The 26372-nt window shown below is 48.6% G+C and overlaps 1 protein-coding gene across 1 annotated transcript; it reads right to left on the bottom strand.

The window, feature by feature from the left end:
• Window positions 1-1503: 1503 nt before the first annotated feature.
• tmem200b (transmembrane protein 200B) lies at window positions 1504-24606 on the bottom strand. Its single transcript, XM_056413800.1, has 2 exons — window positions 24076-24606; window positions 1504-4883 (listed from the first exon to the last, which is right to left on the bottom strand). The coding sequence occupies exon 2, from the start codon at window positions 4849-4851 to the stop codon at window positions 3622-3624; it is 1230 nt and encodes a 409-aa protein (XP_056269775.1). The 5' UTR covers window positions 4852-4883; window positions 24076-24606; the 3' UTR covers window positions 1504-3621.
• Window positions 24607-26372: the final 1766 nt, after the last annotated feature.

Genomic DNA, 26372 nt, shown 5'->3' with positions numbered 1-26372 from the left:
GAGACGACAGCGTTGCTCTGCCGTGGCCAGGCAATGTGGTTTAATTGGTTCAGGAAGACACAGCCGTGATGTCATCACAGCGCTCATATTGCTGCTATACATTGAGATATGACACATAGCACACAGAACCGCAGCAGCTCATCGGCCTCCATGCCTCACAGCTAGAGGTCCACGAGCTGCCGTGGCAACAAGCACAACTCCCCCGTTAATAAGGATCAGGTTACAGCCTGGGTCTTAGAGTCCTCATGGTGACCATGAAGTGGGTCTGGACTGCAGAGGCCCACGGAGACGTCATGTAGAAGACATGTAGACATCACGGAGAAGACATGTAGAAGACATGTAGAAGACATGGAGACGTCATGTAGAAGACATGTAGACATCACGGAGACGTCATGGAGAAGACATGTAGAAGACATGGAGAAGACATGGAGACGTCATGTAGAAGACATGGAGAAGACATGGAGAAGACATGTAGAAGACATGGAGAAGACATGGAGACGTCATGTAGAAGACATGTAGAAGACATGTAGAAGTCATGTAGAAGACATGGAGAAGACATGTAGACGTCATGTAGAAGACATGTAGACATCACAGAGACGTCATGGAGAAGACATGTAGAAGACATGGAGACGTCATGTAGAAGACATGGAGAAGACATGTAGAAGACATGGAGAAGACATGGAGAAGACATGTAGAAGACATGGAGAAGACATGGAGAAGACATGTAGAAGACATGTAGAAGACATGGAGAAGACATGGAGACGACATGTAGACGTCATGTAGACGTCATGTAGAAGACATGTAGACATCACAGAGACGTCATGGAGAAGACATGTAGAAGACATGGAGACGTCATGTAGAAGACATGGAGAAGACATGTAGAAGACATGTAGAAGACATGTAGAAGACATGGAGAAGACATGTAGAAGATATCATGTAGAAGACATGGAGAAGACATGTAGAAGACATGGAGAAGACATGTAGAAGACATGGAGAAGACATGTAGACGTCATGTAGAAGACATGTAGACATCACAGAGACGTCATGGAGAAGACATGTAGAAGACATGGAGACGTCATGTAGAAGACATGGAGAAGACATGTAGAAGACATGGAGAAGACATGTAGAAGACATGTAGAAGACATGGAGAAGACATGTAGAAGATATCATGTAGAAGACATTGAGAAGACATGGAGAAGACATGTAGAAGACATGTAGAAGACATGGAGAAGACATGTAGAAGACATGTAGAAGACATGGAGACGACATGTAGAAGACATGTAGACGTCATGTAGAAGACATGTAGAAGATATGGAGACGACATGTAGACGTCATGTAGACGTCATATAGAAGACATGTAGACATCACGGAGACGTCATGGAGAAGACATGTAGAAGACATGGAGACGTCATGTAGAAGACATGTAGAAGACTGTAGCAGGACCGACGCCGCTACCCATGGGTTTCCCCCACCAGCACCAAGGACCAGCCAGGCACAGAGAGGTTTCGCTCAATGACATATTTATTCTGTCACCACACACCGAGCAGACCGCCAAACATGCGCCTCTGCTCACTCCCCCTCTCCCTCCAGCTCTGCTGCCCTTTTATACAAGCAGCATCGGCTGCTGACTGATTGCCACTCAGTCAGAGCAGCTGACTGATTGTCAACCAGCCAGCAGCCGAGGCCAGATTGGGGACAGCTGCCACAAAGACATGTAGACATCACGGAGACGTCATGGAGAAGACATGTAGAAGACATGTAGAAGACATGGAGACGTCATGTAGAAGACATGTAGAAGACATGGAGAAGACATGTAGAAGATATCATGTAGAAGACATGTAGACGACATGTAGAAGACATGTAGAAGACATGGAGAAGACATGTAGAAGACATGGAGAAGACATGTCGAAGACATGTAGAAGACATGGAGAAGACATGGAGACGTCATGTAGAAGACATGGAGAAGACATGTAGAAGATATCATGTAGAAGACATGTAGACGACATGTAGAAGACATGTAGAAGACATGGAGAAGACATGGAGAAGACATGTAGAAGACATGGAGAAGACATGTCGAAGACATGTAGCATGCAACATCGACGGTGCGTTCAGGGTTTCTATGGAGCATTCATAAGCAGTATTATAATGGAGTTGTACACAGCTGCTCGTTAACCTGCAGTATGACTATGAAGAGATATGTCATGTTCACAACCGCCACTCTATATATACTTTATACAGCTGACCAATACTGTAATAAACACGTATGTCTGTTTACATCTAGATTAAAGTCATTAACTCTTTATATACTGCCTACAGATGCTTCAAATAACGTGTCATGAGAATATTAAGTGTCAAATGCAATTTAACATGTAAACGCTTCATGTCACAGGTTTGAAAAGAAAAGACTCACCATGACTCGGACCTCATCCTGGAGTCTGACCTCATCACGGACTCGGACCTCATCCGTGACTCGGACCTCATCCTGGAGTCTGACCTCATCACGGACTCGGACCTCATCCGTGACTCGGACCTCATCCTGGAGTCTGACCTCATCCGTGACTCGGACCTCATCCTGGAGTCTGACCTCATCCGTGACTCGGACCTCATCCTGGAGTCTGACCTCATCACGGACTCGGACCTCATCCGTGACTCGGACCTCATCCTGGAGTCTGACCTCATCCGTGACTCGGACCTCATCCTGGAGTCTGACCTCATCACGGACTCGGACCTCATCCCGGACTCAGACTTCATCCATGACTCAGACAATTAACATAACTGCAATATGGGCGAACACATGTGTGAGGGTGATTTGGAGTCTTGTGTGCTGGGGCTGCTCATACATGGGTGTGTGTGTGTGTGTGTGTGTGTGTTGAAGTCGTGAAAATAGTGGCTATTATACTGGTTATTATCCAGAGTGTCCATTACTAGCATCCACCTCCGTTCAGAGACCGCTGCAGGGATGTCATCGTGTTCCCAAGTCGGGGAGAACAATGTCATCAATGTTATGGTGGCTGACTTTGGAGAAATAAGAGCCCAACTAAGACTATAAGACCCAAGATGTAATAAACCAGAATGATCCTTTAACCATCATTGTTTCTTATACACACAAAACAAAACGTCACATTCTCTGCATAAGTATTAGGATGTAACATACTGTACATCACTGACATGCATTGCATTTAGAGTATGGGAAGACATCCCATTTTGATATCCTAGTTGCATTTGTGAAAAGCTCTTATGAACTCAGGAGTCCAGGTATTTTGGTTCCAAAGGAAACACAGTGAACACCCCCACCGTCTCTCTGCCCCACTGGGCTGGACACACATGCTGGCATTGAGAGACAAGTTGATTTCTTGCAGCGTGTCAAGTTGCTTCTCTCTGCTGTGACAGTGTCGGGTCTCTAGAATGTTCCTTCAATGATATAAAACATCTGCCAAAGCCAGGACCATAACCTGCGTATCAATATTCCACTGAAGATTGAGAACAAGCTCAAGTTTTGGAAGATCCTTGTGAGGAATACTTTACAACAGATACTCCGGGGCGCCCAACACAGGAGAACCAGCAGTGCAGTTTAACCATCCAGTGACGTTTCTTTGTTATCCGGGGAATTGAATCCCCCAATCACTGGAAAGGCCCAGAGCCAAAATGCTGATCCCACTGACAACACTGCTGCTCGATCTGGTCCAGCAGTCGGTCCACTGAGTCCTCTTTGTTCTCGAGTTTCAGATAGCGTCTGCTGCTGCCCAGGTCTAGCCCAGGCCAGCTACGGCGGGTTTGCTTTTCTGCAGGATCCACAACCTGCCAAGGGATGTTCACGCAAACCTGTGAACCGGTCTCTCTCGTGGCCAGCAGTGCATTCATTCCTCCCTCCTCCCCCGGTGCGTGGCTTCCACCCTGCACAGCAGTTCCAGCTGAATAAAGGTTAGTCCTGTAGCTCATACTGTGGCAGCGCCTCGGCTGGATATTTGGCATATCTACCTCGTCCAGTGTGGACATGGAGCTGGCAGCCACCAGGCAGTTGTTGAGCTTGACCAGGGTGGGGAGGAAGCGGGCACTGACCCCGTGCTCGGCCCCAGACGGTGTGTTAAAGTCTGTCTGACTCAAATGACATGAGTTGGAGAAGAAAGAGTGGGAGGACGTTGGAGGCTCTGACTCGTGGTGGTGGAGGGCTTCTGTCTGGAGAGCAGCTTGCTGGTCGATGCTCTCCACGCTGTGCTCCTGGTCTCTGGAGCGGCCGGTCCGGAGCAGCGGCTCCGAGCTGGCTAGCTGCTGCATGCAGAGAATGTTGAGCTGGGCAGCTGGTAGACTGCTCACCCACTGGTAGTGTTTGGCCATGGAGTTGGCTGCTGCTATTTCTTTAAGGTCTGCCGAGGGAACCGCCGCAGACACAGAGCAGATTACACTGCGCATCTGAGAGAGCAGCATCTGAGTCTCTCGGTCCCTGTTCTCGTACAGGACTGTGTTGGCACATATGAGGATGAAGAGTCCCACCCCCATGATAACAGGGCCCAGCAGCTTCATCCGCTCACTGTCCATGAGACCGGCTGTAGATAGGAGACCCTTAGCTCGCAGACTCCACCCTGAAGTCTGCGACTCGGTGAAACCTTCCCCATCTGCAGCCCCTAGGACGGACGCTCTCGGTATCCGGTAGGACCAGTATCCTGCCACAGCCAGAGCGGTGCCAACAACCACCACCACGACCCCCAGCACCAGGAAAGCTCCAGGAAAGGAGCGGATCCGAAGTTTCCCTTGGATTCCGCCGTCCTTCTTTCTGCCTCGTAGGGTGAAGCGAGACTTCCGTTGGCAGGGAGGTGATGGTAGTGCAATACCTCCAGCCTTTTGTGTCGTCATGGCTCAGGTCGGTCCAGAGCTCCCGTTACACCCTGCCAGAGACATTTTAAGAGTTAGTGCAGCGATAACAACGTATGTACATGTTGTATTCATACATACATATATACATGAAGTCTGTACACTACATCAGTCAGCTTAATGTGTTCGACTTCGGACTGATATCACACAATTGTGATATGTCAGTTATTAATCTCTGTTTATCCACAGTGGGATGTTTCTCTTTCCTATTGAACACATGTAAAGCCTCTAGGTGTAGACTTTCAAAATGTGTGAGTAATGCCCACTGGTGTTAGCGTAGATGTAAAACAGAAGTGGTGACAATAGGATATAACTCATCTTACGACGGTATTGTTTAGTCATCACTACTACACAGCTACTGGTTGCCAGTTGTTCGGCCTCTACTAGCTTCACCAAGAGGACCAGAGAGACCAGAGTGGCTGGCATCACTTTCACTCAAGGTCAGGAGAGAGAATATGAGTAGCGTTGTCACTGAGGCGTAGAGGTAGAGCAGGGCCGTCCTTCAATCAAAGGATCGGTGTTTCGATCCCTGGCTACGCTAGTCCATGTCGATGTGTCCTTGGACAAAATACTTCATTGCAGGTACAGGCTGTTCCTGCGGTGTATAATTGGGTATGAATGTTAGTCCTGATGGGCGGGTGGCACCTGGCATGGTATGAGTCAGCATCGGAAATACAAGAGGGCTAAGGGCAAAAATGACCCCAAGAAATATCATTTTGCCCCCGATATCACGAGGAGAGGGGCAAAAAATTCCGAAAACATCGTAGTGTATATGACCCGGTCCAGTTGCCACGTCATGTTTTGATTGTCGCTCGGATGTTGCGGGTTAGTGAAGACTCGAATGCAGCGCGTCTTCATCAGACCTGAGACTGAGGAGGACTTCATCAAGGGGAGGACACTTCAAGCAATACGAGACCTTCACCAGGAGACAGCAACACGCCGTCGCGACGGTGAGTCATGACTAGTAATATTACCTATTGTGAACATTATTACGTTTGTTTTAGCTAGCTAACGTTAGCGTTAGCTAGTTCTGAAGGTCCGTCAGCTACAAATGCTCTCTTACAACTGTTAGGTTGTAATAGTTTATTTTGATAACATCTGCAGAGGTCTTATGCTTTAAATTAATATATATAGAAAGATATTGTAATATGAAATATTAGGGAGAATATTGATATTGTTATTAATGTATTATGAAGCATAGGGGTCAGGCACGTGCACAGATAGAGCCCTAGTGGTGCTCAAGCTCCTCCCCTTTTGCCCTGGATGAGAAAAGTGCCCTTTTTGCTGGAGCCCACTTTTTTTCTTCATTAACAAGTATTTAAGAATAAAAATAGTCTCTGTCATCAAGTCCCCCCAAATGTGTTTGGATATCTGACGGGGCATTTATTGGAGTTCTTGTGAGAATTTCGCCCCGACATGCTCCGCGGCACTCACGAGCCCCCCCCCCCCCCCCGCCGCGCCCCTCCCTCCTCCTCCTCCACTTCCTCCTCCGCGAAGTGCTCCTCGCGCCACCAAACGGCTGCACCTCCTTCTCCTCTGACCGGCAGCACCAGACACACAGGTCATGAGTCATGACGGTGTTTGTCCCCTGACGTTGTTTGGTGATAAATTAACCACAACTGAAAATATTACGTCACAACTGGTCCGACGTTTCCTCAAAAAAATAAACAAACACAAATTCCCGAAATCCGTGATTTCAACGCCTAGTCCAACTGTTTACTGACGTCATGTTTGAGAGAGCGAGAAATAGAGATAGATAGAGAGAGAGAGAGAAATAGAGATAGATAGAGAGAGAGAGTGTTGAGATATGTACTCAGATGTATATGTATATGTAATGTGATACTGTACTGTGGTATGTATATATGGTTACACCACAGGGTGGCGCTAGGGCTCAGGCTATAAAGGCTAATGTGTCACATGTTATTTGTTCAGTTGAAGTAGCTCTGACCGTGAGACTGATGTGTCTGAAGCTTGCTAAATAAATACGCCGACAACGGCTAAAGATAAATCCATCATTTATTCTTTCCTCCGAATGCAACGGTAGCTGCTGCAACAGTGCTCCACAACTCAACAGGTTATGGGCCCAGGAGTCGTTCGGAAGAAAAGTTTAACAGTTAGAAAGTCGCAACGAACCGCGTGCTAACGGGCAGCTAGCTAAGAAGAAGAGCAAGCTCGCATGATGGAACAACGAGGAGGAGCAGGTTGCCTCGACCGACATTCGACGGAGACGAAACCAAGTATGAGATTTGGGAAACCAAAACGCTGGGATATCTCCATTTGAATGGACTAAAGGACACTATTCTGAGAGAACCGTCAGAACAAGAGCGAGCAGCAGATGCAGGTAAAATGCTGACGACGCAGAGCTAATTTTACTGTTGGACGACAAAAGCCTCTCGTTAGTAATGAGGATGCCCGATGATGGAATAAAATCTCTGAAAATATTGAGACAGTATTATGCAGGAAGGAAAGCCCCGTATAATCAACTTGTACACCACGTTGACATCGCTTCAGAAGGCAAGCCATGAGAGTATAATGGACTATATCATCAGAGCAGAAACCGCCATCACAGCGCTGAGGAACGCAGGTGAAACGTTAGGAGACGGATTGCTAGTGGCTATGGTTTTAAAAGGACTGCCTGAGAGTTTTAAGCCATTTGCAATACATGTGGCGCATCGGACGATAACATCACGTTTGCAGAATTCAAGACTAAACTACGAAGTTTTGAAGAAACGGAGAAGTTAAACGTAGCTGAGTCGAGCGACAGTGTGATGAAGACTCAAGGGAAGAGTGGAAGGCGTCCCGCCAAAACGGTCGCCCGTGACTGGAACAAAGAAGACACAGAAATGTCATGTTTCAAGTGTGGCATCAAAGGCCACAGAGCGAGAGCGTGTCGACAGAAGACATGGTGTAGTTTTTGCACACACACAAAGATGCCACGTGTAGGCGTAAGGACAAACAAGATGGTGTGAGTAAAGTCTCAGAAGATGCCGGCGAGGACTACGCTCACGGTGAGAGACGGAGGAACCAGAACCCAGCGGCAGCGGCGTGCAGTATCCAGGAGAAGGGTCTGATGGTGGACACAGGAGCTACCTCACATGTCATCACTGACATAACCTGGTTCCAAAGTTTCGACAGCGCGTTCAAGCAAGAAACGCACATTGTCGATCTGGCAGACGGCACCCGATGCAGCGGAATTGCTCAGCGGAGGGGGAATGCCGAGGTTTCCCTCATCGACAGCAACGGACAGCGACGAAGGCGACGCTGAGAGATGCTTTGTTTGTACCGTCATATCCCCAGAGCATCTTCTCGGTGAAGGCAGCTACCACGAGTGGAGCTACGGTTGTCTTCAAAGAAGATAAAGATGTCCTGATAACCAGAGGCGGTACCAGGTTTAACATTCATGTGTATGGAAAGCTGTATTATTTGCATACTGAATGTGAATCTAATGATAAGTGTAATGCCTGTCACGACATACAGACATGGCATGAAATATTAGGCCATTGTAACTATGACGATGTTGCGAAGTTGCAAAATGTTGTTGTAGGTATGCAGATCAAAGGTAAAACGGGTAGGCCCGAACAAGAGTGTGAGGTGTGTATTCAGGAAAGTTTGCCCAAACCAGAAATAGGGACCCTGATACCAGAGCAAAGGCTCCCTTACAGATGGTACACACAGACCTTGCAGGTCCTGTATCCACTGAGTCGAGTGAAGGTTACAAATATGTGCAATCATTTACTGATGATTACTCAAGCGCAGTGTTTGTTTATTTTCTAAAGAAGAAAAGTGACACAACACAGGCTACGGAAAAGTCTCTAGCAGATGTATCCCCTTATGGGAAGGTGAGGTGCATCAGATCCGACAACGGAACAGAGTTTACATGCAGTGATTTCCAAGCAGTGTTGAGGAAAAATAATATCAGACATGAAACGTCAGCTCCTTATTCCCCACACCAGAACGGAACAGCAGAGAGGGGTTGGCGTACTCTTTTTGAGATGGGTAGGTGCATGATAGCTGAAAGTGCATTAAACAAGCAGCTATGGCCCTACGCTGTACAAACAGCAGCAATGGTACGGAACAGATGTTTTAACAAACGTACAGGGCAGACTCCTTATGAGCTGCTAACCAACAAAAAGCCCAATGTATCCAAAATGCAAAAATTTGGGTCTGTATGTTACACATACAAACAGAGCAAAGGGAAGCTTGATTCCAGATGTGAGAAGGGGCATTTTGTAGGTCACGACAAGAACAGCCCAGCGTATTTGGTGTATCATCCAGATACAAACAAAGTACAAAAACACAGACTAGTAAAGTTTGTGAGGCAGTCAACTGTGGAAAAACAAACACAGACAGGTGAGCCAGATCCAAGCGATAGCTATGATGACACTGTGAGACCCAGGACTACTGAAACCACGCAGGGGGTGAGTAGGAAAACCGAAAATAGTGATAGTCCAGGTACAGAAACGAGGTCTAGTGACCATAATCAAACGCAACAGAATGTGACAAGTGGCGAACCAGAGAGTAAAAGGTATCCATCTAGAGAAAGAAGGAAGCCGAGTCATTTAGATGAGTTCATAACTGAAAACGGTGTCAGTGATGCGCTTCATATCACAGTAGACTACTGCTGTAGAGCGGTGTGTGGCATTCCACAGACATTTGCGGAGGCAATGGGGTCAGCTAACTCAAAACAATGGACAAAAGCCATGGATGAGGAAATCCAGTCCTTAAACGAGAACAAGACCTTTACCCGACATCACTGCCAATAGGCAAGGAGACAGTGGGGGGTAGATGGGTTTACGCCATCAAGACTGATGCAGATGGGAGAGACAAATACAAAGCAAGGTTTGTGGCCAAGGGTTACAGACAGAGAAAGGGAATAGACTATGGGGAGACGTTTTCACCCACGGCAGACATGACGAGTGTAAGGGTGGTGCTACAAAAAGCTGCACAGGAGAATTTACTCCTACACCAAATGGACGTGAAAACTGCGTACTTGCACGCTCCCATAGATTATGAGATCTACATCAATCCACCAGAGGGTTATGAAGAAAAAGAGGGTATAGTTTATAAGCTAGAGAATCCCTTTACGGTCTTAAACAGTCCGGCCGAAATTGGAATAGGGTTTTGCACAATTGCCTTACTGAGGATGGATTCACACAAAACCCAGCCGACCACTGTGTTTATGCCAAAGAGTCAAAAGATGGAAAGGTGATCATAATCATATGGGTCGATGACTTGATCATTGCAGCAAGCAATGAAGAGAGACTGAAAGAGGTGAAAGAAATGCTCGCAGAAAAGTTTAAAATGAAAGATTTAGGCAAACTCAAAACATTTCTGGGTATTGATTTCAGTCAATCAGATGGATGTGTAAACATGTCACAGGAAAGGTACACTAACAAGATACTACAGCGTTTTAATATGCAAGATTGTAGGACCAGAGAAACACCCTGTGAGCAGAAGCTAGAGTATACTGATGATGCAGTAAAGATGGAAGATGTCAGGATGTACAGGGAGGCTGTGGGTAGTCTTATATACCTCACTACTTGTACCAGACCAGATTTGAGTTTTGTAGTGAGCAGATTATCACAGTACTTTGCAGAGCCTACAGAGGAGCAGTGGGTCACAGTGAAGCACGTACTAAGGTATCTCAAAGGCACTGCAGAGAAAGGGTTAAACTTTAGGAGAAATGACAGTGAGGAGCTAGGAATACTAGCCTACAGTGATGCTGACTGGGCGGCTGATACCAGTGACAGACGCAGTACCACAGGATACTGTGTCAGTCTTAGTCAGAACAGCTCTCTAGTCTCGTGGAAGACTAGAAAACAACCCACAGTTGCGCTGTCCACCTGCGAGGCAGAATACATGGCACTGGCTTCAACCATACAGGAATGTCTATACCTGGAGCAATTATTAGGGGGTATAGATAACTACAAGTACACACAAACTATTGTACATGAGGACAATCAGGGGACAATAGCTCTTGCCAAAAACCCTGTAAACAGACAGAGGTGTAAACACATTGACATAAAGTACCACTTTATCAGGTCAACTGTGATGGAGGGAAGGGTGATTTTGATGTATTGTTCTACCGATAACATGATTGCTGATGTGATGACCAAACCTGTAAGTAAGTTGAAACTGAAGAGGTTTGCAAGTGCTCTTTTTGGAGAGTGATATGTGTATGACAGAGGTTCACATTCATTCTGTTTTTGTGTGTTTCTTTTGCTTGAAGTATAGCAACCTGAGTTCAAGTGGGGGTGTTGAGATATGTACTCAGATGTATATGTATATGTAATGTGATACTGTACTGTGGTATGTATATATGGTTACACCACAGGGTGGCGCTAGGGCTCAGGCTATAAAGGCTAATGTGTCACATGTTATTTGTTCAGTTGAAGTAGCTCTGACCGTGAGACTGATGTGTCTGAAGCTTGCTAAATAAATACGCCGACAACGGCTAAAGATAAATCCATCATTTATTCTTTCCTCCGAATGCAACGGTAGCTGCTGCAACAGTGCTCCACAACTCAACAGAGAGAGATCTGTTTTATAAATGCCATTTAGACAATTTCGATAGTATGTTGAATTCATTAATTCATTTTATAAATGTCACAATAATTAACAGCTAGAACAGAGCAGCTAAACTATGCTAACAATAGCTCTCGGTGTCATGCTATCCATGTGCCACATTGTTTTATGTGGTATGTTTCTCTTTGTTTTGTCTGTCCCAGTTTTACAAAGATCAATCTTGTATGAGTAATTGCAGAGGGTGAAAAGAGTAAACGCAAGAAAAAACAACGCTTGTAATAGCTTCTTACTAACCAAGAGTGATGTCATGCTGGGAAATATCAGATTGAGGCCTTATAACGTTTTTACAGAAGTTTGATATTTCCCGGCATGACCGAACGGTCGAGGTTAGACGTTGTTTATTATATGGCATTTTTGGCTCAGATTATTTTGTAAATGAAAATAAATTGTAATTGTTAATAGAAAACATGTCATTTTGTTCAACTCTCATGTCTTCTCACGACACAATGTGTTTCAAGTGTTGCTAGCAACCAACTCCTTAACTTGGAAAAATAATTTTGGCGATGGGTGCCCTTTTTTTTGGTTTGAGCACCTGCCCACCAAAATGTCTGTGCACGTGCCTGATAGGGGTCATGTTTACTCTATGCAAATGGCAAGAATTAATGTATGTTGCATGAGAGTGACTGTATGTTAGTATTATAGATTGTCGAAGCCGGTTGAAATCCGTGAAGTGACTTACAATAATAGACGGGACTTTTATTGTGAAAATACTTGTTTAGTGACTTGACCGGAAGTGACGTTTTGACCCGGGGCCAGTGACATTCGACCCCTCATTGTTCCAGCGGGACTTTGAACCAATCACTAGGTGTTAACGGCTGGACTCACCTTTGAGAGTGAGGATTGGCTGTTTTTGAGACTAATACTCGGGAGATGGAGAGATAGATCTCTTCCGACGGACCCCGAGGGCTTCAGGCTGGACCTGAGGAGCCGGGACCTTTGAAGCCCACGATCGTGAGGCCTTGTTTGTTTCAGAATATCCTTATATAACCTAGCGGTTAGCTCACGTTAGAGTGCAGTGGGTGACTCATTTCATCTTGTGCTTCACAACCAATCCTCTACTTGGGTAAACACAGTTAGCTGACTGCAGTTGACTACACGTGGTAAATGTTTCGATGAAGTCTCTCATCACATGTAACTACTGTTTGTTTGACAGTCATGGAGTCTTCAGCTCAATAGACACTGTGGAGCTGGACGTGATGAAGACTGTTCCCCACATCAGCTCCAGAGACACAGATGAAGATGATGATGATGAACTGGTGCTAGTTGACAAAGAAGCCACTCGTATCTGTACATATGTATTATATCTTCTCTTAACCTACAAAGCCTTGATTGGTGATGCTCCATCATATCTTAAGGAGCTTGTAGTACCATATTGCCCCACTAGAGAGCTACGCTCACTAAATGCGGGACTACTTGTAGTTCCTAGAGTCTTAAAAAGTAGAATGGGAGCCAGAGCCTTTAGTTATCAAGCTCCTCCTCTTTTATGGAACCAGCTTCCACCTTCAGTCCGGGAGGCAGACACAGTCACCATGTTTAAGAGTAGACTTAAGACCTTCCTCTTTGACAGAGCTTATAGTTAGGGCTGAATCAGGTTCACCTGGTCCAGCCCCTTGATATGCTGCTATAGGCTTATAGCTGCCGGGGGACGTTTAGGATGCACTGAGTACCTATCTCCTCTTTTTTCTCTCCTTAAGGATGAATTTTCATCTCTCAATCACACGTTACTAACTCTGCTTTCTCCCCGGAAGTCCTTTTGACTTTACGTCTCATGGGGTCATCGGACCCTATGAGACGGCATAGATCCTATCTGCCTGATGGATTGTCTGGGTCGTGGAATTCCTGCTCATGACTACGCCACTGTCCTGTTGAGACTCCGCCCTCCTCCTCCCCACCGCCATCTGCCTGATGGATCGTGGAGGTCTCCATCGTGGAATATGCCTACTATGAACTATTCATACACTCTGTCATATTCATTGAATGTATTTTAACTCTAAATCTGTCCTTCTGTACACATTACATCTATTGCATCTGTCCATCCTAGGAGAGGGATCCTCCTCTGTTGCTCTCCTCCAGGTTTCTTCCCTTTTTTTCCCCCTGAAGGGTTATTTGGGAGTTTTTCCTGGTCCGATGTGAGGTTTTGGGGCAGGGATGTCTATGTGTACAGATTGTAAAGCACTCCGAGACAAATTTGTAATTTGTGAAATTGGGCTATACAAATAAACTGAATTGAATTGAATTGAATTGAATAAATATAATTTTTAATTATAAAAAACAAAGAAATACATTATTATTGTTAATAGTTGTTTAATGTAATAACAAGAAATTTCCAAGAAATAAAATTGAATATGATTGACTGATTTCTGACACTTTGAATCTGTAGACTACTGCTCAACAGTTATTATTATCATTTGATGACAATTGCTCATATCCTCTAAGCCTAAATAAGTATATTTATTATTTTGAACAAAGGTTAAATGTTAGATTAGATTAGATATTCCTTTATTATTCCCACAGTGGGGAAATTGCAAGGATAACAACAGCGGGTGCCCATTAGAGCAGTAAAAAAAGATTTTAAAAATAAGTATTGTGTTATTTCACAATATTTTTCTGAAGAAACACAAAGGGACACTCGCTCACCCTATGACAAAGTATCGTCAACAAATCTCTCGGGCAACGTGTGTTTCCGATAAGATGGCAATCAGCTATAGTAACATCCGTTTTTAAGTCAGCAGATTCAACCGATGTCTCCCTCAGTATTCCCCCTGCTGTTTCCAAAATTGCTGGAAAATGTGTGCAGCGCAACTTATGAAATACCTCAACATCTCTCCATATCAGCTGCATCCTAATGAGTTTGGTTACAGGGCTAATCATTCCAGCCAATTGCTTTCTCCTTTAGAATGTGAAGCTTAAAGTGGATAAAAGGTGTTGGAGCAGTGGCTTTTGAAGAATGCGTTTGACACAGTTAATCACAATGTCCTGATTAATAAACTGTCACATTTGAACTTTTCCAGAGTCTGGCCCTGCTGAAATCCTACCTTGAACTAAGACCACCGTGTGTCAGAGTGGGTGATGTTTCATCATCTACTCTGTGATCTAGGGTTCTATTTTAGGACCTGTATTATTCAGATTATACATGAATGATTGTCTGCAATAGCTGCGATATTCAAATGTACGCTGATGATAGAGTGATTTATGATCATCTTGTCGATAGTGCCACAGGCTCACTGAGAGTGACACTTCGACTGATCTGGAAGAATCCCGCTGAGTTTGGCGAGATAGCCTTAAAACATATCAGAAGGCCCTCTGTCCTGTTGAGACTCCGCCCACTCCTCCTCCCCACCGCCATCTGCCTGATGGATCGTGGAGGTCTCCATCGTGGAATATGCCTACTATGAACTATTCATACACTCTGTCATATTCATTGAATGTATTTTAACTCTAAATCTGTCCTTCTGTACACATTACATCTATTGCATCTGTCCATCCTAGGAGAGGGATCCTCCTCTGTTGCTCTCCTCCAGGTTTCTTCCCTTTTTTTCCCCCTGAAGGGTTATTTGGGAGTTTTTCCTGGTCCGATGTGAGGTTTTGGGGCAGGGATGTCTATGTGTACAGATTGTAAAGCACTCCGAGACAAATTTGTAATTTGTGAAATTGGGCTATACAAATAAACTGAATTGAATTGAATTGTAGAGCCAGAGCAGCCGATTACTCATCAGGACTAGAAGAAGAACAACCCCAGGTTTCTCTTTAGCTCTGTAGCTGACAGAGTCACAGCTCTGTGGAGCCCAGTATTCCTAGAGACCTCAGTGGTAATGACTTTATCAACTTCTTTAATCAAAAGATTTGAACTATTAGGGACAAGATTAATAATCTCTTGTCCTTAACCAGTGATCTGTCCTCAAGTGGAATGGCCTTGGAAAAAGCTGTATGCCCTGGTGGATATTTAGATGGCATTTCTCCATCAACCGTGACCAATTATCATCAACGGTTTCTACTTCTAACACGTCTGCCTGTCTCTAGGACCCCGTCTACCTCTCTAGGACCCCATCTACCTGTCTCTAGACCCCGTCTACCTGTCTCTAGGACCCCGTCTACCTGTCTCTAGACCCCGTCTACCTGTCTCTAGGACCCCGTCTACCTGTCTCTAGACCCCGTCTACCTGTCTCTAGGACCCCGTCTACCTGTCTCTAGACCCCATCTACCTGTCTCTAGGACCCCATCTACCTGTCTCTAGACCCCGTCTACCTGTCTCTAGACCCCGTCTACCTGTCTCTAGGACCCCGTCTACCTGTCTCTAGAACCCATCTACCTGTCTCTAGGACCCCATCTACCTGTCTCTAGACCCCGTCTACCTGTCTCTAGACCCCGTCTACCTGTCTCTAGACCCCATCTACCTGTCTCTAGGACCCCGTCTACCTGTCTCTAGACCCCGTCTACCTGTCTCTAGACCTGTCTACCTGTCTCTAGACCCCATCTACCTGTCTCTAGACCCCATCTACCTGTCTCTAGACCCCATCTACCTGTCTCTAGGACCCCATCTACCTGTCTCTAGGATCCCGTCTACCTGTCTCTAGGACCCCATCTACCTGTCTCTAGACCCCGTCTACCTGTCTCTAGGACCCCGTCTACCTGTCTCTAGACCCCGTCTACCTGTCTCTAGGACCCCGTCTACCTGTCTCTAGACCCCATCTACCTGTCTCTAGGACCCCGTCTACCTGTCTCTAGGACCCCATCTACCTGTCTCTAGACCCCGTCTACCTGTCTCTAGGACCCGTCTACCTGTCTCTAGGACCCCATCTACCTGTCTCTAGGACCCCGTCTACCTGTCTCTAGGACCCCGTCTACCTGTCTCTAGGACCCCGTCTACCTGTCTCTAGACCCGTCTACCTGTCTCTAGGACCCCATCTACCTGTCTCTAGACCCCGTCTACCTGTCTCTAGGACCCCATCTACCTGTCTCCTACCTGTCTCTAGACCCGTCTACCTGTCTCTAGACCCCATCTACCTGTCTCTAGACCCGTCTACCTGTCTCTAGGACCCCATCTACCTGTCTCTAGACCCCATCTACCTGTCTCTAGACCCCATCTACCTGTCTCTAGACCCCGTCTACCTGTCTCTAGACCCCGTCTACCTGTCTCTAGGACCCCATCTACCTGTCTCTAGACCCCGTCTACCTGTCTCTAGGACCCCGTCTACCTGTCTCTAGGACCCCGTCTACCTGTCTCTAGACCCCATCTACCTGTCTCTAGACCCCGTCTTCTTGTCTCTAGACCCTGTCTCTAGGACCCCGTCTACCTGTCTCTAGACCCACCTGTCTCTAGACCCCGTCTACCTGTCTCTAGACCCCGTCTACCTGTCTCTAGGACCCGTCTACCTGTCTCTAGGACCCCGTCTACCTGTCTCTAGGACCCTGTCTACCTGTCTCTAGGACCCCGTCTACCTGTCTCTAGACCCCGTCTACCTGTCTCTAGGACCCCATCTACCTGTCTCTAGACCCCGTCTACCTGTCTCTAGGACCCCGTCTACCTGTCTCTAGACCCCGTCTACCTGTCTCTAGGACCCCGTCTACCTGTCTCTAGGACCCCGTCTACCTGTCTCTAGGACCCCATCTACCTGTCTCTAGGACCCCGTCTACCTGTCTCTAGACCCCGTCTACCTGTCTCTAGGACCCCATCTACCTGTCTCTAGACCCCATCTACCTGTCTCTAGACCCCGTCTACCTGTCTCTAGGACCCCGTCTACCTGTCTCTAGACCCGTCTACCTGTCTCTAGGACCCCGTCTACCTGTCTCTAGACCCCGTCTACCTGTCTCTAGGACCCCGTCTACCTGTCTCTAGACCGTCTACCTGTCTCTAGACCCGTCTACCTGTCTCTAGACCCCGTCTACCTGTCTCTAGGACCCCGTCTACCTGTCTCTAGGACCCCGTCTACCTGTCTCTAGACCCGTCTACCTGTCTCTAGGACCACGTCTACCTGTCTCTAGGACCCCGTCTACCTGTCTCTAGACCCCGTCTACCTGTCTCTAGGACCCCGTCTACCTGTCTCTAGGACCACGTCTACCTGTCTCTAGGACCCCGTCTACCTGTCTCTAGACCCCGTCTACCTGTCTCTAGGACCACGTCTACCTGTCTCTAGGACCACGTCTACCTGTCTCTTGGACCCCGTCTACCTGTCTCTAGACCCCGTCTACCTGTCTCTAGGACCCCGTCTACCTGTCTCTAGGACCCCGTCTACCTGTCTCTAGGACCCCGTCTACCTGTCTCTAGGACCCCGTCTACCTGTCTCTAGGACCCCGTCTACCTGTCTCTAGGACCCCGTCTACCTGTCTCTAGGACCACGTCTACCTGTCTCTAGGACCACGTCTACCTGTCTCTAGGACCCCGTCTACCTGTCTCTAGGACCACGTCTACCTGTCTCTAGGACCCCGTCTACCTGTCTCTAGACCCCGTCTACCTGTCTCTAGGACCCCGTCTACCTGTCTCTAGGACCCCGTCTACCTGTCTCTAGGACCCCGTCTACCTGTCTCTAGGACCACGTCTACCTGTCTCTAGGACCCCGTCTACCTGTCTCTAGGACCCCGTCTACCTGTCTCTAGGACCCCGTCTACCTGTCTCTAGGACCCCGCTCACCTGTCTCTAGACCCTGTCTACCTGTCTCTAGGACCCCGTCTACCTGTCTCTAGGACCCGTCTACCTGTCTCTAGGACCCGTCTACCTGTCTCTAGGACCCCGTCTACCTGTCTCTAGACCCCGTCTACCTGTCTCTAGGACCCCGTCTACCTGTCTCTAGGACCCCGTCTACCTGTCTCTAGGACCCCATCTACCTGTCTCTAGGACCCCGTCTACCTGTCTCTAGACCCCGTCTACCTGTCTCTAGGACCCCGTCTACCTGTCTCTAGGACCCCGTCTACCTGTCTCTAGGACCCCGTCTACCTGTCTCTAGGACCCCATCTACCTGTCTCTAGGACCCCATCTACCTGTCTCTAGGACCCCATCTACCTGTCTCTAGGACCCCGTCTACCTGTCTCTAGACCCCGTCTACCTGTCTCTAGGACCCGTCTACCTGTCTCTAGGACCCCGTCTACCTGTCTCTAGACCCCGTCTACCTGTCTCTAGACCCCGTCTACCTGTCTCTAGGACCCGTCTACCTGTCTCTAGGACCCCGTCTACCTGTCTCTAGACCACGTCTACCTGTCTCTAGGACCCCGTCTACCTGTCTCGGTAAATACAGGTACCTCCTCTATCTGAATACAGGGACCTCCTCTATCTGAATACTGGGACCTCCTCTATCTCAATACAGGGACCTCCTCTATTAATACTGGGACCTCCTCTATCTACCTCCTCTATCTGAATACAGGGACCTCCTCTATCTGAATACTGGGACCTCCTCTATCTCAATACAGGGACCTCCTCTATATTAATACTGGGACCTCCTCTATCTGTGAATACAGGGACCTCCTCTATCTGAATACAGGGACCTCCTCTATATTAATACTGGGACCTCCTCTATCTGTGAATACAGGGACATCCTCTATCTGAATACAGGGACCTCCTCTATCTGTGAATACAGGGACCTCCTCTATCTGAATACTGGGACCTCCTCTATCTGAATACAGGGACCTCCTCTATCTGAATACAGGGACCTCCTCTATATTAATACTGGGACCTCCTCTATCTGAATACAGGGACCTCCTCTATCTGAATACTGGGACCTCCTCTATCTGAATACAGGGACCTCCTCTATATGAATACAGGGACCTCCTCTATCTGAATACAGGGACCTCCTCTATCTGTGAATACAGGGACCTCCTCTATCTGAATACAGGGACCTCCTCTATCTGAATACTGGGACCTCCTCTATCTGAATACAGGGACCTCCTCTATATGAATACAGGGACCTCCTCTATATGAATACAGGGACCTCCTCTATATGAATACAGGGACCTCCTCGATCTGAATACAGGGACCTCCTCTATATGAATACAGGGACCTCCTCTATCTGAATACTGGGACCTCCTCTATCTGAATACTGGGACCTCCTCTATCTGAATACTGGGACCTCCTCTATATGAATACAGGGACCTCCTCTATATGAATACTGGGACCTCCTCTATATGAATACTGGGACCTCCTCTATCTGAATACAGGGACCTCCTCTATCTGAATACTGGGACCTCCTCTATCTGAATACAGGGACCTCCTCCATCTGAATACAGGGACCTCCTCCATCTGAATACAGGGACCTCCTCTATCTGAATACTGGGACCTCCTCTATATGAATACAGGGACCTCCTCTATATGAATACAGGGACCTCCTCTATCTGAATACAGGGACCTCCTCTATCTGAATACTGGGACCTCCTCTATCTGAATACAGGGACCTCCTCTATCTGAATACAGGGACCTCCTCTATATGAATACTGGGACCTCCTCTATCTGAATACAGGCACCTCCTCTATCTGAATACAGGGACCTCCTCTATATGAATACAGTGACCTCCTCTATCTGAATACTGGGACCTCCTCTATATGAATACAGGGACCTCCTCTATATGAATACACAGACCTCCTCTATATGAATACAGGGACCTCCTCTATCTGAATACTGGGACCTCCTCTATATGAATACAGGGACCTCCTCTATCTGAATACTGGGACCTCCTCTATCTGAATACTGGGACCTCCTCTATATGAATACTGGGACCTCCTCTATATGAATACTGGGACCTCCTCTATCTGAATACAGGGACCTCCTCTATCTGAATACAGGGATCTCCTCTATATGAATACAGAGACCTCCTCTATCTGAATACAGGGACCTCCTCTATCTGAATACAGGGACCTCCTCTATATGAATACAGAGACCTCCTCTATCTGAATACTGGGACCTCCTCTATCTGAATACTGGGACCTCCTCTATCTGTGAATACAGGGACCTCCTCTATCTGAATACTGGGACCTCCTCTATCTGAATACAGGGACCTCCTCTATATTAATACTGGGACCTCCTCTATCTGTGAATACAGGGACCTCCTCTATATTAATACTGGGACCTCCTCTATCTGTGAATACAGGGACCTCCTCTATCTGAATACAGGGACCTCCTCTATCTGTGAATACAGGGACCTCCTCTATCTGAATACAGGGACCTCCTCTATCTGAATACTGGGACCTCCTCTATCTGTGAATACAGGGACCTCCTCTATATTAATACTGGGACCTCCTCTATCTGAATACAGGGACCTCCTCTATCTGAATACAGGGACCTCCTCTATATTAATACTGGGACCTCCTCTATCTGTGAATACAGGGACCTCCTCTATATTAATACTGGGACCTCCTCTATCTGTGAATACAGGGACCTCCTCTATCTGAATACTGGGACCTCCTCTATATGAATACAGGGACCTCCTCTATCTGAATACAGGGACCTCCTCTATCTGAATGCTGGGACCTCCTCTATCTGAATACAGGGACCTCCTCTATCTGAATACTGGGACCTCCTCTATCTGAATACAGGGACCTCCTCTATCTGAATACAGAGACCTCCTCTATCTGAATACAGGGACCTCCTCTATCTGAATACTGGGACCTCCTCTATCTGAATACAGGGACCTCCTCTATATGAATACAGGGACCTCCTCTATCTGAATACTGGGACCTCCTCTATCTGAATACTGGGACCTCCTCTATCTGAATACAGGGACCTCCTCTATATGAATACAGGGACCTCCTCTATCTGAATACTGGGACCTCCTCTATCTGAATACAGGGACCTCCTATATCTGAATACTGGGACCTCCTCTATCTGAATACAGGGACCTCCTCTATATGAATACAGGGACCTCCTCTATCTGAATACTGGGACCTCCTCTATCTGAATACAGGGACCTCCTCTATATGAATACTGGGACCTCCTCTATATGAATACAGAGACCTCCTCTATCTGAATACTGGGACCTCCTCTATCTGAATACAGGGACCTCCTCTATCTGAATACTGGGACCTGCTCTATCGGTGAATACGAGGGTCCAGCCAGGTCCATGGAGATGGACGCCATACTGCCCACACTTCCTGTAGCTCATTGCAATGCCCAGTCATAATAACCGGTAGCTTTTAATCTTTTTTATTATAAACGATGAGTCGATGCTAAAATTACGCGTCAAACATTTATCATAATCAACAACGACTAATCGTTGTCGACTGTGTCGACTCATCGTTGTCGACTGTGTCGACTCATCGTTGTCGACTGTGTCGACTCATCGTTGTCGACTGTGTCGACTCATCGTTGCAGCCGTTGGGCTAGACACTGACGCCCAGGTTGTGTGTGGATGTTCGTCCTGGTGGCCAGGTGGTACCTCACACTGTAGCCCCTCCCACCAGGCTGTGAATGATGTCATGTGGTGTTGGTCAGAAGACGAGAAAAGAGAAACTAAAGTACATTTAACTGAGCAACGGGGTTTCTGGTGCGATGTTTTCCCTGGAGAACAAAGTTAGAGCAGCAAAGAAGAGTCAACTCATGAGTAGTTGCACACTTTAAATTCATTTGCCACATTTGATCATTTATTTCTCGTCACGGATAATATTTCAGAAGGTTATTGCCAAACTCTCTGATTTGTGTTTCAGTCCTTTAATGTAGGAAACGTGGACAGAACAGTTATGCCACTGAACATCTCCATGGTCCATCAACTGCTCTGCTACTGGGCCGCCTCCAGTCGCTCTGCGTCACTCATAAAGAAATAAATCACCAAGAACTAAAAATCCCTTGAGACGGAACTGGGCCTGCAGCCACGGCGTGGAGTCATCGTCCTGAACACAAGGTCACAGAGAGGAAAGCTCTGTACCGAGGCCCCCGAGGGCCAGGAAGGCCTTCAGGACCCAGCAACTGAGCCTCATCCTTCTGGTCCGGTTCTGAGGCCTTTCCTCCTCTGCCCCAAATGAATCACTTGGAGCCTTCGGTCGTTCAACCCGATTATAATCTGGATCTTAGGCTACTTGATACATGCGGACTAGTGGAGGAGATGCCAGCCTCATGTTCTCTGAGGCCCTTCCTGGGCACCCAGTAGCCGGGCCACCATGGACCCGGGCCGACAGAAAACCCCTTCTTTGTACCTGGGCGGTACCTGGTCCACAACAGTACCCGGTCCCATCCTCATGGGGTACCGAGCAGTACCAGCACCGGGAGCCCGGTCCCATCCTCATGGGGTACCGAGCAGCAGCAGGATTATAACAGCACCACTGCATTGGCCCAGTACCTCCGCCAAGGGAACGTGTGCTTCGTGATGGTAGGGGGTCTGGTCTATGAGGCTCCCCCCTGACCCCCCACAGGGGGTCCGGTCTATGAGGCTCCCCCTGACCCCCATAGGGGGTCTGGTCTATGAGGCTCCCCCTGAACCCCCACAGGGGGTCCGGTCTATGAGGCTCTCCCCTGACCCCCCACAGGGGGTCTGGTCTATGAGGCTCTTCCCTGAACCCCCACAGGGGGTCTGGTCTATGAGGCTCCCCCCTGAACCCCCACAGGGGGTCTGGTCTATGAGGCTCTCCCCTGAACCCCCACAGGGGGTCTGGTCTATGAGGCTCTCCCCTGACCCCCCACAGGGGGTCCGGTCTATGAGGCTCCCCCTGACCCCCATAGGGGGTCTGGTCTATGAGGCTCCCCCTGAACCCCCACAGGGGGTCTGGTCTATGAGGCTCCCCCTGAACCCCCACAGGGGGTCCGGTCTATGAGGCTCTCCTCTGACCCCCCACAGGGGGTCTGGTCTATGAGGCTCTTCCCTGAACCCCCACAGGGGGTCTGGTCTATGAGGCTCCCCCCTGAACCCCCACAGGGGGTCTGGTCTATGAGGCTCCCCCCTGAACCCCCACAGGGGGTCTGGTCTATGAGGCTCTCCCCTGACCCCCAACAGGGGGTCCGGTCTATGAGGCTCTTCCCTGAACCCCCACAGGGGGTCTGGTCTATGAGGCTCCCCCCTGAACCCCCACAGGGGGTCTGGTCTATGAGGCTCTCCCCTGAACCCCCACAGGGGGTCTGGTCTATGAGGCTCCCCCCTGACCCCCACAGGGGGTCTGGTCTATGAGGCTCTCCCCTGACCCCCCACAGGGGGTCTGGTCTATGAGGCTCCCCCTGACCCCCACAGGGGGTCTGGTCTATGAGGCTCCCCCCTGAACCCCCACAGGGGGTCTGGTCTATGAGGCTCTCCCCTGACCCCCACAGGGGGTCTGGTCTATGAGGCTCTCCCCTGACCCCCCACAGGGGGTCTGGTCTATGAGGCTCCCCCCTGAACCCCCACAGGGGGTCTGGTCTATGAGGCTCCCCCCTGAACCCCCACAGGGGGTCTGGTCTATGAGGCTCTCCCCTGACCCCCACAGGGGGTCTGGTCTATGAGGCTCCCCCCTGAACCCCCACAGGGGGTCTGGTCTATGAGGCTCTCCCCTGACCCCCACAGGGGGTCTGGTCTATGAGGCTCCCCCCTGACCCCCCACAGGGGGTCTGGTCTATGAGGCTCCCCCCTGACCCCCACAGGCCCACCAGAGAGAACACCTTCTGGTTCAGAGGCTTCACGTGTCACGGAAGCCGCATCTATATTTTAAATCGACAGGAATCATAAGTGTGTCTTTCTTTACCTGAACGATGGGCTGCCGCGCCGTTCCGCCCCGTGCCGCGTCGTGCCGTGCCGTGCTGGACTAACGCTCGCTCCCCTATAAACGGGTCTGCTTCAGCCGATGGAGGCGACACTCCGACCGGAATGCGTGCGGGGAGCAGGAGGTCCTCACACCGAGCCCCGAGCCTCTGGACCGGGATCACGAGACTGGACGGAGCCTCTGGACCGAGCCTCTGGACCGGGATCACGAGACTGGACCGAGCCTCTGGACCGAGCCTCTGGACCGAGCCTCTGGACCGGGCTCACGCAGCGGGACTTTGGGAAGTTGTCTGCGGGTCCTGTTGCCGTGCTGCCCGCTGGAGGACGGCTCGTCTCCGGGATGGAGCCTCCGGGCGGAGCGCCGTCAGCTCGACCCCGCCGTGGCGCGCTGGTCCTCGGCTGTCTCCGCTGGTCCTCCTGCCGGTCTGCGTGACAGCCGCTCTGTCGCTCTGCAGCGCTGCACGCGGCAGCGGGTCAAGCGAGCCGCAGCGCTCCATCCCGCCAGACACCGGGGTTTTCAAAATAAAAGCATAACAACATGGCAACAACGTGGAGCCTCCATCACTGGGCGAGACGTCTGTTAGTCTAACTCAGTGGTAAAAGTATCTGTTGGCACTCGGACTCCAGTCCAGGCCCTAAGCAGACCTCCAGGGACCAGGAGGACTCCAGTCCAGGCCCTAAGCAGACCTCCAGGGACCAGGAGGACTCCAGTCCAGGCCCTAAGCAGACCTCCAGGGACATTGTCATTGAACCTGGAATGAGCTCCAGGAGTACCTGGTCCGCTCCCACGCGGCCCGGCTGTGGCGTGTGACATGTGGCTATGGAGCGATGGTGAAATCCCTCGGCGGTGCCTCGGTCCACGTTGAGGCTGCAGAATGAAGAACATCCTCATGCAACTTTACGAATTGAATGTTCTGTTGCTCAGGCTCCAGAATGTCTCCTCACTCCTGACCTCTCCAGGGAGCCTCTCCCTCCCACATGCTGACAGCCACAAACAGGAACCTCTTCATTTCTGATTGGGTTGGATGACATTGTGTAATACTGATAGAGTTAAAGGTCCTTAAACAGCTCTAACCTCAGTGTGTTGAACATTAACATGACCACCTTCACCCTGACTGCCTGTGGCATATTATGGGATATAAGTCAACAGATAAAACTCAAAGCATCAGAAGAAACAGACATGGCTGTTGGTCTCCACCTGGTGGCGCCACACCGGTTCAGTATCTACTAGATGTCTTGTTTCCACATGACGGGGAACAATGACTGACGCGTGTGTGCGTGCGTGTGGTGGGAAGCAGTAATGAGATCAGAGGTGTATATGTCCATCAATAGTCCTGCTACACATGAACTAAACCATACAAACAAATCAAAGGAAAAAAACATAGGTTAACATAACCTTACGTACACACAGTGACGTACACAGTGACGTACACACAGTGACGTACACAGTGACGTACACACAGTGACGTACACAGTGATGTACACACAGTGACGTACACACACAGTCCTCATGTCAGTGTGTTAGTCCTCATGTCAGTGTGTGTTAGTCCTCATGTCAGTCCTCATGTCAGTGTGTTAGTCCTCATGTCAGTGTGTGTTAGTCCTCATGTCAGTGTGTTAGTCCTCATGTCAGTGTGTGTTAGTCCTCATGTCAGTGTGTTAGTCCTCATGTCAGTGTGTTAGTCTTCATGTCAGTGTGTATTAGTCCTCATGTCAGTGTGTGTTAGTCCTCATATCAGTGTGTTAGTCCTCATGTCAGTGTGATAGTCCTCATGTCAGTGTGTTAGTCCTCATGTCAGTGTGTGTTAGTCCTCATGTCAGTGTGATAGTCCTCATGTCAGTGTGTTAGTCCTCATGTCAGTGTGTTAGTCCTCATGTCAGTGTGATAGTCCTCATGTCAGTGTGTTAGTCCTCATGTCAGTGTGTGTTAGTCCTCATGTCAGTGTGATAGTCCTCATGTCAGTGTGTTAGTCCTCATGTCAGTGTGTGTTAGTCCTCATGTCAGTGTGATAGTCCTCATGTCAGTGTGTGTTAGTCCTCATGTCAGTGTGTGTTAGTCCTCATGTCAGTGTGTTAGTCCTCATGTCAGTGTGTTAGTCCTCACGTCAGTGAGTTAGTCCTCATGTCAGTGTGTTAGTCCTCATGTCAGTGTGTTAGTCCTCATGTCAGTGTGATAGTCCTCATGTCAGTGTGTTAGTCCTCATGTCAGTGTGTGTTAGTCCTCATGTCAGTGTGTTAGTCCTCATGTCAGTGTGTTAGTCCTCATGTCAGTGTGTGTTA

The sequence above is a fragment of the Pseudoliparis swirei genome, chromosome 1 (assembly GCF_029220125.1).
Source record: "Pseudoliparis swirei isolate HS2019 ecotype Mariana Trench chromosome 1, NWPU_hadal_v1, whole genome shotgun sequence".
Taxonomy (NCBI): Eukaryota; Metazoa; Chordata; class Actinopteri; order Perciformes; family Liparidae; genus Pseudoliparis; species Pseudoliparis swirei.
This window is presented reverse-complemented; position numbering and strand designations above follow the sequence as displayed.